This window comes from Schistocerca piceifrons, chromosome 3 (genome assembly GCF_021461385.2).
Source record: "Schistocerca piceifrons isolate TAMUIC-IGC-003096 chromosome 3, iqSchPice1.1, whole genome shotgun sequence".
Lineage (NCBI taxonomy): Eukaryota > Metazoa > Arthropoda > Insecta > Orthoptera > Acrididae > Schistocerca > Schistocerca piceifrons.
This window is the reverse complement of record NC_060140.1, coordinates 637820443-637835163: the sequence shown is the minus strand read 5'-3', so window position 1 is coordinate 637835163 and position 14721 is coordinate 637820443. Positions and strand designations below refer to the sequence as shown.

Sequence of the window (14721 nt, the reverse complement as noted above, 5' to 3'; positions counted from 1 at the left end):
CGTCAAATGTTGGCTAGAAAAATCAACTGGTGCCCCATAACAGCAGTAATGAACCCTTAAATCACGAAAATTTACGTGTGAGTTGCTCAACAGTGGTGTTGGAATTTACTTAATCTGAATGGGATAAGGGTACTGTGCAACGAATACTGCATTTCAAGAAAGAACCTCTTGTTCTGAGTCTCTAATCATATGGATATCTATAACAAATTCAAGCTTAACTATATTTTCCTTTCATTATTGGCACAGGCTGCAGATGAGGTACGGGGGGGGGGGGGGGCGGGGGGAGGACATTCTCAACCTGTGATACAGAGACAAATGACTTCATTTCTATAAGTAATCTACCGCTTTCATACTCTTGCTTCCAAATGTGATTTTTTACCGTTTTAAAATTATTTTAAAAGTGAGAATTTAGACTCCGCATTCATATCACAGAAGCCACTAAAGACGCTGACAATGAGGATGACAGCTACTAACTGCAGCAATAACCACAGTCCTACTATAAGGGAGCTGGTAACAAACGTACGCAAGAAGACCGAGAGTAACCAGTGAAATATAAGTGATAGGCTCTGATCCGTCTTTAAGCTATCTTGAGGGAGCAAAATATTGCTGGACCCGACTGGCTGGCCCATCTGGAATGCAACGTAGAGAAAAACTAGATACATTTCGATAGTCCTAAATTGAATGTGTGTATTCGTGCCTGTCTCAGACTACAATAAAGAGAAATTGTGATCGTTTGTAATCATACCAGAAATATCGAAATATTAGTATTAGCACCAGTATTAGTATTAGTAACATAATTTTCATTAGTGTTAGCATTTTCTGAAAATAAATAAATAAATAAATAAGAGGAAATAACAGCCTCGTAAAAGTACCTGGGCTGGGTGGTGGCACCCTCTGAGAGCTCCGTGCTATGGTTACAGTGAAGACTTCAATGGTAGTGAAGGCGGAAAGAACGGATCTTCGAACCACGAAACTAGACACGGCAAAGTGGGCAGCGTCTGTTCATCAGAGGTGCTGTTGAAAACATATTCCTCAGAGTTAACTACCATGAGTTGCATCTTTAGGGGACTTGTTTCCCTAACTCAACAAACAGTCAACAACGGAGATGCAATTTGTAAGAGATTTTACCCCAGGGAGCACCCAGTCTCCCGTTTCCAAGGAAACGAGATATAGGCGTTCACATTCCGGGGGCCTACGACATTGGGCAAAGAATGATTCAGAGCATTCTGAAATCTGCTTTAGACAACAAACCCGCAAAATCAAACAAAGAAACATAAATTACACAGTGTCTTTTAATGTAAATTCACACATGAAAACAGAAAAACTCAAAACTTTAATAAACTTTCTAAACGGGAAATTATAATGATAACAGTATTGCAAGAAACAAGACTTACAGATGAACACCCATTCGATTCACAAGGATTCAAGATACTTTAGGAAAAACCAGGGAAAAGAATTATGAGAAACATACCCTTATTTGGAACGGGATTCATTGTAAACAAAGACATTTTAAACTCAATAACACAACTTAAATCACTCAATGAAAGACTAACATTTAGATCATCAAACAAAGTTTACATTATTTTAAATACACAAGCGCCAACAAATGAGTAAAACAGAACACAGTAACAGCAAACAGAATTTTTTCGGCAAAATGTATCAAACACCCTAGATGACATTCCATACAAAAACACAGTATTACTACTTGGAGACATTAATGCACAGATTGTCAAAGAACGTCTGCAGAGAGAAAATTCTATGCACCTAGAAGATCAAACGCAAACGGAGAAAGACTCTTAAACCTATGCAGGCAGCAGAACATACTAGTGAAATCTACATTCTTCAAAAAACTTTCTAGTAAACAAACCACAGCGATATCACCAATTCCATTTTTTTGGTGAGAAAAACTCGATCACGTTGCTGTAAGTGGACGTTCTGCAATTGAAATACTCAAAATAAAAGTTGCCAAGAGCGCCGGTTAATTCAGGCCACTACCTACGTACCTATCATTAAATTCAAGGCCATACCATAATTTGAAAAAGGAACCGATAACAACCCAGAAAGTTTGACATGCAGGGGTTAGCTAGAGAAAATGATTACACAATGCAGCTGATAAAATACTACCTAGATGTTGGGAACAAGTTCAAAAAGACTTTATTGGGACTACAGAAGGAAATATCTGTTTAAAAAGAAATGGAAAATTGCTTGGTCGAATGGTAACTGTGATGAGTTAATTATAAAGATACAACGAGCTTAGAATATCCAGAACGCAAATAAAAATTGTAAGAACAGGATAAAATTTATAGAAGTAAGGAAACATGCATACAAATGTCTCAAAAATATCAGAGTACAACACATAATAGTTCAACGAACGTCACATTTTATGAAAAACTACACACGGAACTTTTATAAAGCATTAAAAATAGTTTAAGGAAGCACACACCACCAAGATTACACTTCATGAATCCAAGACTGCGTATAATAACACAGAGAACTGCAGACTACTTGCAGATTACTTCAAAGAGCGTTCAACTGCGCTCCACCAAGAAGAATTTCATTTTAATAATACAATTCAACTACAACCAGATTGAAAGCCAACAACAATACAGGAAGTCAGAGAAATCATAAAACTACTTAAAATAACAAAGCATCAGGAGAAGCTAATATAGTTGCTGAATCGTGGAAACACTCTAGTGACAAAATTAGTCTGTGTCTAACAGAAATAATTAAAGATATATGGACAACAAACAAATTACAATCAGAATGGACATCGGTATTAATACATCAACCATATAAAAAAGGGAAATAAAACTGATCCTAACAATTATAGAGGGACTTCCCTAATACCAGTAACGTATAAGGTCTTTTCCATGACACTTTTAAAGAGAACTGAAGGAATGCTCGACCCACAACCAGGAGAGTATCAAGCAGGATTCAGAAAGAAAAGGTCTTGTGCAGAGCAAATGTTAACTCTAAAAAACATAATAGAAATCAGGAAATTCAGAAAATTGAAGTACGTGATGATTTTGTAAATTTTAAACAGGCATATATTTAACTAGTAGAAATGCACTAATAAACATTTAAAGAATTAGGATTCGACAATAAAATAACAGAAAGAGTTAAAGGAGCTTTAACAAACACAATATCAACAGCAAAATTTAAGGCGGAACTGTCAAAACCTTTTGAAATAAAATCATTAGTAAGACATCTACTTTTAAATGCGCATTAGGGAAGTTAGTGATAAAATGGAAAAAATCCATCGATACTAAGGGTGTTCATCTAGGAAGAAACCCAAAGAAAATCACCTTAGATTATCTAGCTTTTGCAGACAACATGGCATTATTTACTGAGTCACTATGTAGTGTCAACGAACAGCTCACAGAGTTACGGAAACAAGAAGACAAAATAGGACCACAAATATCATTTGAAAACTACATTTCATGACTAATATCAATGGAGCCCTTCCAGATCTTAAAATTCATAACAAACCCATTTCAAAGAAAAATGTTTTAAATGTCTAGGAGAGTGGATCACAAGACACACAAAAGAAAAGTTAGCCGTAGAAAATAGGGTGTTTAAAATGGAATGACAAAGAACATGTACTAGAACGCAAAACCAAGACACTATCAAACAGTGGTAACGCCTGAAACAGTGCATACAGCTCACTTAAACTAAGAAGATTTGGCGATCTTGTAAAGTAGAAAAAGTTGAAAGAAGAACTCTAAGGGGGACTATGTTCCAGACTGAAAGCTGAAAGGCATAATCAGTCTTAAATGATGATGATGAAGACCTCTAAGCTAAATACTGGAGTCTAGAATAGTAATGTTGAATACAATTTAAGATCAAGCAGAGAGCTCTATTTGAAATTGTAAAAGCTAACTGACATAACGAGGAAATGAAGACTATAGTTTTAAGGCCACATATACCCAATGGATAGTAACAGACTAACCAAGCAGATATTCAACTTATGAAACCGCTACAAATCCAAATCTACGTGGTTCACCGAAATTGACAAAGATATTAAAATACAGGAGTTAGAATGGACATAATAGATAATACGATAATTTTCAGAGAAGTAACACAAAAGAAAGGATTCCAGGAAAGAAAGAGGTCTGCAAAAAGAAGTAAGTAGACCTAGGAAGAAAAGGAACAACCCCCTCGAAGGATGAAGGAAGTCTGAGAGCAACGAAAATTAAACACAAAGAAGCAAAACCAAAGTCGATTTATCCTACGCTTTAAAAGAGTTATTTGAATAAATAAAAACAATTAATAAAAATGTCTTTAGTGGTAGTTTTACTACCAATTTTTTTTGGTAACGGAAATAGTTACATTGTTTGTTGTAGAAATGGTAGTTCGTGCTGTAACAGTTGTAATAGCGGTAGGTATAATGATAACTATAAATTACTCAAGATAACTTAAGTAACGAAAGTCTATGGCTCTCTTTCTGTCACAACAATGGAGGACCCAGCTGAAGGTGGACTGAGGTACTATAGGAAAGTGATTGGTAGGCATCTGAATACTAGACTGGTAGTAGTAGAAAAGAATAAGATGGAGGAAAAGTACATCAGTGTTATAGGTAATGTAAGCTTGACTCATGACAAAAAAGAAAAGAAAAGAAAAGAAAAGAAAAGAGATATACAGAGAAGGATAATAAAATAAGTGGATTATGATGTACATTCATGCACTTGTAATCATGTATCTAACCGTCTATTGTTTTAATCAAGAACGTGGGCTATGATAAACAATTAAATAAAAGTCCTACTATAATAAACTTTTCATTCTGTGTGTTACAACATTCTTGCGATGAGTATAGGAAATATTTAAAATCTCTGTTCAGTGTTGATTGTTTAGGCTGCTGAGTATGACGTTCCGATACTTCACAGTAATCAACTATCTTTTGTTATCGTTATAGTAGAGGAAAGATGTATCATAGGAGCTTTTCTGTTTCAGCGGGTACCTCCGGCATCGCCCTGACCGCGGTGGCCTTTGTGATGCAGTTCTTCACAACTGCGAGTGGTGGCTTATCACACCTGCAGAGCGCGGAAGTGCACCCCACGTGCCTCCGGCAGATTACTGCCAGCCTCGAATGGTCGATCGCTGCCATCTTTCTCTCCCTCCTTCCGTACATAGTCTTCAAGGTACGTTATGAGCTGTGCAACTTTTGCGCTGCGGCTGAAACATGCAAAGTTATCCTGACGCTCGCAAACGTTGGCACCGTGGCATCCACAGAAATTTATGCAAGGATGGGGTGGGGAAAAATAGTAGATTTACCATTTTTGATACAGCTGATTCAGTTGTGTCGTGTTGCGAAGATTATTTTTGGCAAGAGGTATACAAAGGAAGATATATCTCAGTGGAATGATAATTGTCTGCTTAGCATTTTAAGGTAGATTACCTGAATACCAAAACGGTACACATATCTCATTAGTGTGTGCGATTTTTATATTATTAATATTAATATGGATGCTACTATTTTTATTCAACGTTCTGAAATTGTATCGTTATGTAATTGTATACATGGTGGTAATCAAGGAATTATGATCCAGAAGTAGAAAGTATTCACAAACAATTTATTACATTCCAATAATACCAGGCTGACACTGAAATTACTAGGTTGGTGCATCAGTTCACAGTGTTTTTCCCATAGTTTAATAAACACAACAGATAAGCAAAATAGAGACTTCAGTCATCAAAAACATGTTCTCCTTTAAAATTTCAAAAGTCTGCCAACGCTGGGATAACTTTTCGATTCCGCGAATGTAGAAACCATGTGGTTTTGAGGCGAAAAACTCGTCAAGCTATCTTCGTAGCGCATTTTCATTCGGAAAGGAAATTCATTGAACATTGTTCGATAGAGAGCGGTAAAGGAGGAAATTTGAGGGTGCTAGGTCAGGTGGATAAGGTGGGTACGGAATGACTTCCCATCCCAACTCCTGTATAGTGTTTTTTGTCAGTCTAACAAAATGTGGGCGGCCGTTATCGTGCAGTAGCATCACTTCAGCAGTCTTCCTGGTCGTTGTTCTTGGACTGCGTCGGAAAGACGTCTCAGTTGTTGACGATAAATGTCAGCAGTGATGGTTAAGCTTCGGGGAAGCAGTTGGTAGCACACCACACAGTCGCTCTTCCACCAGCCGCATTATATAATCTTTCGTGGATGCTCTCAACTCTTTGTACGGGGAGTTACTGCTTTGTTTGGTATCAGCCACACCTTTTTTTTCCTTCTGTTAACATAAAGACACCATTTCTTGTCACCATTAACGGTAAGGGACAGAAATGGTCGGTGTTGTTCAGGAGCCAATTGACGGCGTGGAAGCAGAGATACTCATATGGCCACCAGCTTTTTTTTTTTTTTATTATTTTTGGTTTTGACTTAGAGCATGAGGTACCCACAGACAGACTGTTATTTGAACCTTCCCCAATGCAAGCAAATGTCGTACGATGGTGGAATTATCACTGTTTATCACACCTGACAGTTCTCGAGTACACTGACATGGATCATGGTGGATTAATGCGTTTAAACGATCTTTATCAAACTCCGAAGGTCGTCCTGAACCTTGGGAGTCAGCAACATCATCAAAACGATAGTCCTTAAAACGAAAAAACCGCTTTATTCCCGCACGCTGTCCATTCCCATACATGGCGCAAATGTTACTGGCTGCCTCCGCTGCTTTCACACTTTTATTGAACACGAACAATAGAACATGTCGGAAAATTTCCGATTTCTCCACTTGGCATTCCGTTTTCTAGCGTCCATAGCTCCACTCACTATCTCCAAATGACAAAATGATAATATATAATCTCAAGCAGCAATAGTGAACTGCAAATAAAAAATGACGGTCGGTAAATTACCCCACAGCAACCGGAATATCAACAAGAAAACGAAAACGCTACGAACTTACGCACCAGTCGAAAAAAAGATTTGGAATTAAAAAGAGAGAACGGTTGAGAAAACCATGTTTGATATTAACAAAAATAATACTCAAAAAGTGTAACCTTAATGTTTCACGACGTGGAGAAACAGGGCGTAAAAGCTGGAAAAATCTTATTCAACTTTGATGACATCTGTAACACATTGTGTATTTACTAAACTTTACATCTGGTCACGTTAATAGATTTATTGTATTACTTCCAAGCTTTCTACTTTCCGTGTTGACTGGTATAAGTAAAGTTGAATGAGATTTGTTTTCAGAGCTACACTTTTGAATTGCTTGAAAAAAGAGAAACTCAGAGTCAGCATTCGACTGAATGAATGTGGGAAATCTCCCAAAAGTGCCCTCAAATTAGCCGGTAAAAATGATTTTTGACAGCCCATTACTGAACCAAACCGGTCTTCATCTCACCAGTTTGTCCAGTTATTAAGCAGCCAGGTCAACTTGACCAGTAGCCTTATGACTGCATATGGGACTGTGTTGCACCCCAAGGAGTTTGAGAAAGTCGCAGTTCCTGGAGACGACATCTTTCCGACCTTAAAATTTCAAGCTTTTTCCCTTTATTCTATGCAGAAAACGGTAATATCTTTCATTCTAAATGATGTATTTACTCCTTAAGTTTAATGAACAACTGCGTAGTTCATAGTGCACAGCAGTAGCTCTGCCGTGTAAAACTGAATATAAAGACAGCGAGTTATCTCGGATTTTCTTCGTCTACAGAAAACTATTCTTGTGGATCCTTCGTGCAATGTATAGTTCGATAAGAGCTGTAAGAGGGAGTGACAGAGAAAAGACTGAGGACACCATTTCGACAAAAAGGAATGTCCATAATTTCCCGTGAACGGCGTGAGAAACAGGTAAACTCAAGGTATAATTATAGTGATTGTTAAAGTTACAGTATTTCCCGTCAGGCTCAGCGGTGTTAATCCTTCAGTTCAGTTGAGCCGCTAATATAAATTTGTGGAAATTGTTATGAATAAAAGGTCTGTACCCTGATGTCATGAGGGGGAAAGTGGTCCTTGTTACAACCCGCCTCCACCACCCATCTTGTCCGTTTACGGACGCTAGTGGTTGGTACGGTGCAGCATAAGCTTAGTAAACATGTACGGATTCCTATAAAAACTAAAGTGGCCTGCAGATGGGTACATGAGAGCGTTCGCCGTTCGCAATATACATGTATGGTTGAGGGCAGACGGCCAGGCAAGTGAAGATCATGCTGCATTGTGTCAATTTTTCACAGCGCTAGTCAGTTAATATGCTTTTTGCAAGACGTGAAAGTAGTGCTTGGCGAGTCACCTTTGTGAGAGTAAATGGCTTGGTAGATTTGATGTACTGAACATGTTATTCGCAGTTCAGGGGAATTTCGCGCAGATTGAGGGAATAAAGGAATGGCAGAGCAATTATCGTGTAATGAATAGTGAGTAGCGCTCTTAACATTTCTCCCCGACATACAAGAAGGCGATTACAAGGATACGAAGATACGAATTACTCTATTCATTGAACAAATAGATTAATAAATTCATCGAATAACCCTGTCCGGAAATCTACTAATTTTCGGCTATTTTTCATAGCTACAGTTTCACCCAAACACACCTTTGGTAATTGAGACAAACGAAACGGTACTACAGTTTAGAGCAAATTTCGCAGTACGTTAGTGGCATAGAGAACAATACAGCATCCTAAACACAAGCACAAAATAGTCGTGCAAGAATTTCTAAAAGTGACCAATGTAAAACGTAAAGAGGAAGAAAAACAATAATAAAATAACGTGGCAACCTCCTTTGCAGTCGTATCCTCTTAAGAAGCACTTGCATATAATCGTCAACTGATAGATGAAAATGGAATTCCAGGTGTTGTCCTTGGTACTGGCAGCGTCACAATAACAGCTATATACGTACGTGTCCCGTATACCTTCTTGAAGTCACATTCCGCTGACAAACACGGAATTATCACGAGTGAGCATTCGTAAAAGTAAACATGAAATCCAAAGAGAATACCTGTGTAATATAGTTGTGTAACTATGCTGGGTAGTCCGGAAATTCAAACCCTATCATGAACAGAAAGCTGTAAAGCCTCTCAATAATAAACAGATATTAAAAAAGATGTGAAGAGTTTATGGAAAAGTTATTTGTGTCATCTGTAATCTGTTCGTTTAACGTATTGTGTTTTCGCGCTCTGTGGATAGCAATCTCTAATTGTTGTAACAGATCCAGCTTCATGCCGTTATCTAGTATATGCAAAATTGTGAGCTCCTCATCAATTCATGACACGGGATGGCCATGGCTTTATCTTCTTGGAATTGCGTCATTACGTTCCTTGTATTCTAACTTAAAGGACCTACTACCACTTTGACCTACGCAGCTCGCATTTCAGGTGTTAAGCTGAATTTTGTAGTTAACATCACCTTGTGTTTGTCGATTTCAAGTCTTAAATTATTTAGTAACTTAAATCGCAGAGTATTGTTGGTCTTAAATGCGGCATTGACTTTAAAACATTTGAAATTCTGAGAAAGGTTACCTAAGTATGGAATTGTGACTCTCTTAGCATTCCGATTGCCATTCTCCTTTACATTCATCCGCAATTTCTTGAGTATTGATTTATTCAAGTTGTTTTCATAGTAACCATTAGCTATGGCTAGCTCTTTTATGATGTTTACCGCAGTCGTTCTCTCTTGCTCATTCATCAGCACTTTAAAAGCTCTATCCATTAGCGAAAGGGAAAAGGTTTTTGGCTATTCGGATGACAGGATTTACTGTGTATCAATATACCTGTTGTTGTCGGTTTTCTAAATACTTTGCAGGCATACCTACCATCTTGTCTCATAATATTCAGATCGAGAAATTACTATTCACCATCTTTCTTCAGTTCTACAGTGGATTCAGTTTTTTTCATGTGAGCCATTAAATTTACTTAGAACTTCGGTAACTTCTTTCTCCATTCCGTCAACCAGAATCAGCGTATTGTCAGCATAATATATTATCCACAGGCTGCTACTGGTTATTGAGAATTCTCTTGTCAAGATGATTAGTGAAACAATTCGCTAAGGTTTCGTAGAGTACTGGAACCCGTAGCCAGTCCGTCTTTTTGTACATATAATTTATTTTTAAGCTTAAAACAATTGTACTTGAGAACGAATTCTAAAAGTTCAATAAATTCGACAGTTTCTTGCTGCGGTAGTCTTTTATATTTTAGCATTCAACGTCCTCACTGAAAAGTATGTGCTTATTCATGAAACTTGCCACCCTATGTTGCGAATTGATGAGTATCTCGCTATTCTGCGTACATGTATAAGGTAAAGGAAAGGAAGTGGATCTGTGCAGCAATTAGAGATTACTGTAAAATAGTGGGAAATCATAATACCTTACATGAGCAGTCTACAGGTGACACAAATTGCTATTTAAGAAACTTGTTCATATTTTTAATATCTATTTATTATTTACATTTAGCGACTTTAAAGCCTTCTGCTCACGACGGAATTTGAATTTCCGGGCTACCCGGCGAAGAAACATATGTTTGTTCCTTTGATATTCTCTTTAGATTTCATGTTTAGACTCACAAAGCGCTCATTCGCACTAGTTTTGTGTTTGATTTTCGAACTACGCACGTACACTGCAAGCTGTGTGAGATGTTGTATTGTCCATCTGGTAGATGCCATCGTACAGAGGAAAAACAAAATGCATGTAGGGGTGGACATTGTCCCCCAGGACAGAAGCATACTTGTGTTGATCCATTGTGGCTTCCAGAATGACGAGTTCACCAACGGTACGCTACGAAGACTTTCTCCAGACAACAACGCTCCTTCCTCCGGCATAGACCCATCCGAGGATTGTTGCAGGGTATTTGCTTTCAGACGTTTCACGACGCGCATGGCAATGGCCGTATGTCCAATGGGACATAAAACGTGATTCACGTGAAAAGGCCACCTGTAGACACCCAATGGACATCCAGTTGCGGTTTTACGGTGTATATTCCAGTCTTTGTCGCTGAAGAATTGCAGTCAGCGTGGGAGCTTAAACCAGGCGCCTGTTGCAGAGGCCCATACGCAGCGATATTCACTGGACGGTCATTGAGGAGGTACTGGTTCATCTGGGCGTTCGTTGATCAACAGCTGCATGTCTATTCGCCCGTTCACTTCTCTGGAGCAGTCGTCTGCCCTTGCCGTCTATGGCCTTTGTGCGCCTGCGTTGCCTCGGCGTCAGTTTCGGGTAGAGCAATTTTGCCATGCACAGTATACTTTAACCACTGCGGCAGGCAAACTGTTTCAAACTTCACCGTTTCAGAAATGCTTCCAACCTTGGCTCGAAACCCAATGATCATGCCATTTTGGATTTCAGATACGTCGCTTCGTTTCCTCTTTCCGACGACTACAACACTGTTACCCATGTTCCCCGACACTCTTAATGTGACCTCCACTGCTAGTGCTGCCGGAACTTGAAATGCAATGTTATGTGGCTAGGGCCACCCGTCGGTTAGAACGGCCGCCAGCTGCAAGTTTTTTTTTACATGTCGATGAGGGTGAAATGATGATGAAGAGGACACATACACCCAGTCCTCGAGTGGGGAAAATCTCCGACCCAGCAGGGAATTGAATCGAACTGGGCCCCTTGCATAGTATCCTGCGGCGCTGACCACTCACCTATGAAGGCGGAAAGCTACTGCACGAAGACGTCGAACATAGGCGGTGGTCATATTAATGTGACTGTACTGTGTGACTATCATCGCTAAGGGATGCGACTAGCCCTGAGATACCTACTGAGAGTCTGTTCGACAGGACTCCTCCATGTCAACTGCCACTGAGCCACTAGTCAGAGTGATGAATGACAAACTTCAAGGATTTAATATGTAGTGAAGCATAATAAAATATACACCATGTCCAGCAGACTTGGCTGTCATCACACGATAGGAACAGGATATTCAGGGAAGTCCATAAAGGTATACACAAGTATGGAAAAGCATCTGGCTCTAAGCCAAATCTCGGGAAAAACAGCCTGATACCGATCGAGAGAGGATTCAAACCAGACGAAAACACTCCATTCACAGTATGTGAGGACATTAAACTGCTAGGAATAACGGTTAGTAACTGCGTTGTAAAATCGATGGAGGGCTACTGGAAGAAACTTTTGGCCATGACGAGAAGCTGTCTACAACACAAGAATGGAGGAGAACGGAGTTTGATACTGATGGTATAGTTTCTCAACACGAAAATATTGTCAAAAATATGATACGTCGGACAGTTAAGCAAAGCTAGGACAATAACAGTTGCATTAGCCCGTTATATATGGAAGGATGAATTCTTAAATGTGGGCATAAATGTTATAGTCCTTCCACCAAAAAACGTGGGTTAACATATGTCCAAACAAACTATAGGGCACCTTTGATAAGGAGAAACGTACAGCAGTGCCACAAAGACTGGGCAGTGAGTTGAAGGGAGCTACAAAAACATATAAGCCAATTATAACAAATTTGGCGGAAAAACACCACAACCGAGTCACATCAGGCTACGTCTGCTGGAAATTAACCACCTCCGGGCGAAAGCAAACACACCTCGAGATCGAACTGCCAGTCAACTACATCGCCAAATGTACGATAATGAAAAAGTCAACCGTATGGAAGCAATGTATCCCTCTAAGAACTGGAATATAGTGTGGAAAAAGTCCGCAACTAAGTACTAGGAACCGACATAAGATCCACCTGGTACAAAACAGTTAATGAAGCAGTGCCGACGAAAGAAAAACTTCACAGAATACAATTGTCGGAGTCTGACAGATGTTGACAGTATACTCTTATCGGCACCATGCAGCAGAGATAGATTGTCACATGGGAATAGTGTAGAGACCGTCTGGCTTTGATTTGCAGAACAACAAGACAGCACATGGCAGATAATATTAGTGCTAAAACCAGATTAAAACTATTGCCCAGCCACCAAGAGAAATACCCAGACATGATCAGTAGGACGTACCAAGCATTATTTAACCAGTAAGCAGGAAGATACATAGGATATGGAGTATAACTCGCAACCTAGGCACAACTATTAACGAAAGGCTCTCAACTAGACACAAGTATGCAGATTATATCTCAGTACTAGAATTAATGAAAATATAAAGTGGTAAGAAAAGTAGGGATCGACGTAAGAGTGCTGCTGTAAAAGTCTTTGCCTGGCTGGCTGCTGCTGGTGATTGCCTCCAAGGACATGCCTTTTGGGAAATGAAGCCTCTTCGAGCGCCTGGTCACTTCCCTAAGTTAATGTATTTTTCCCAGACACCCAGCGGCACTGATAGTTACGAACTGCCTTCCACTGAAATCGGTAGGAGGGCGAGGGACCATCTTTCTAAATATTACATCGTGTACTGATACAAATAAAAAGACTGCTGCGGAAAAACGTAGGTCTGTGAACCAGAAAAGATTATGTCTGTGAAGGTGCCACAGGTTAAGAAGAAGATGAAGAAGAACTAGTCGATAAGCGATGAGATATGACTTATAACACAAAATTTTCATTGTCTATTTACATAATTAAGACAAAACTTTACTATAAAAAGCGATAAAGGGCCTGATAAGGATTGGACGTTTCCGTCTATGGTCCAGCATGATCTGTATGGTCCCGGTCAAATTGTTGGTGCTATTTCACCGCACCTTGAAGTGAAATTGTATTTCGTCTATACACCGCCATAATTTCACGTTAGATCTGCGTGCATTTTAAACTTCTTGCCCACATTTCACTCCCACGCTGTGAATCACCATTTATCCGTACAGCGGAAGAACTTTGTCTGCAGGTAAAACAAAACATACACCAACACTCTTTTCTGACAATGTGCCAGTCCTCTGCACTATGTTCTCAGCGTGGGACGACATGTCTAACTTACTTTTCTGAAATCCCCGCGTAAAAAGAAAAATTTGGAGACCGTGGCTGTTATTTGAAGACAAATGTTGATGTTGTTGAGACAGCAACCAGCCATAAATTTATTTTAAGTTCCTTTATTCAAAAGGTACCGTTACCGGTTTTGAATCATTACAATTCATCGCCAGACGGCTTTCGTGCTTTCATTAGAATATGTAGCGCGTTTTTTACCGATTACTTGTCCTAAAATATAAATAATACATAATTATAAGCATTTCACACAGATCGTTGCGTTACAAATTTGCATTGGGATGTGACTCACGTGAAATGTCGGTTTGGAGTACTCGTTTTCATAGCTTTCGTCCAGCAGAGGACGTTCGTATTTTTCGCCACATTACCATCATTGCACACATAAACTTGTATGATTGAGCGTTTCAGATTTGTCACTGAATACATTTCGACCACATTCCTACCGTTGTACACGTAAATTTGTATCACTGAGTACTTCAGATTTGTCACAGAACATACTTCTAACATGCACCGCAAGGTTTGTAGATATAAAGTGTTTACAAACATATGAGTGTCAAAAATACTTGATATATTCTAAAGAATTTTTTTAAATAAAAGGGAACACTAATTATTGGACCTTTGCGCATGGAAACGCTATGGATGGACTAACAAGAAAACTAAAAGGTGGATGGCGTAGTTAAAGGAGACGTAACATTGGTACACTGGATAACACGTGAAACAAATTTATTTATTTTTTAAGACAGTGATATAAGACATCTCTATAAAAGCTGTTGCCTGGTAACTACGTACGATTGCTTGTGAAACGCTACACAATTCACAACAGAATCTCTTAATTTAGAATCGCGGTCATAATTAGAGGGGGGCGGGAAAGGTTTAATACTCGCATTCAGACCCACATTCGCTCACAGAGCAGCAAGGAGGGCCCCA

General features: G+C 39.2%; 1 protein-coding gene across 1 annotated transcript in view; it reads left to right on the top strand.

Moving 5' to 3' along the window:
• Positions 1 to 14721, top strand: part of LOC124788912 (solute carrier family 22 member 3-like) — a 76748-nt gene that overhangs the window by 56764 nt on the left and 5263 nt on the right. Inside the window, exon 4 of the mRNA XM_047256194.1 lies at positions 4951 to 5138. Within this exon, the coding sequence (XP_047112150.1) occupies positions 4951 to 5138 (188 nt within the window). The remainder of the gene's footprint in view (positions 1 to 4950; positions 5139 to 14721) is intronic.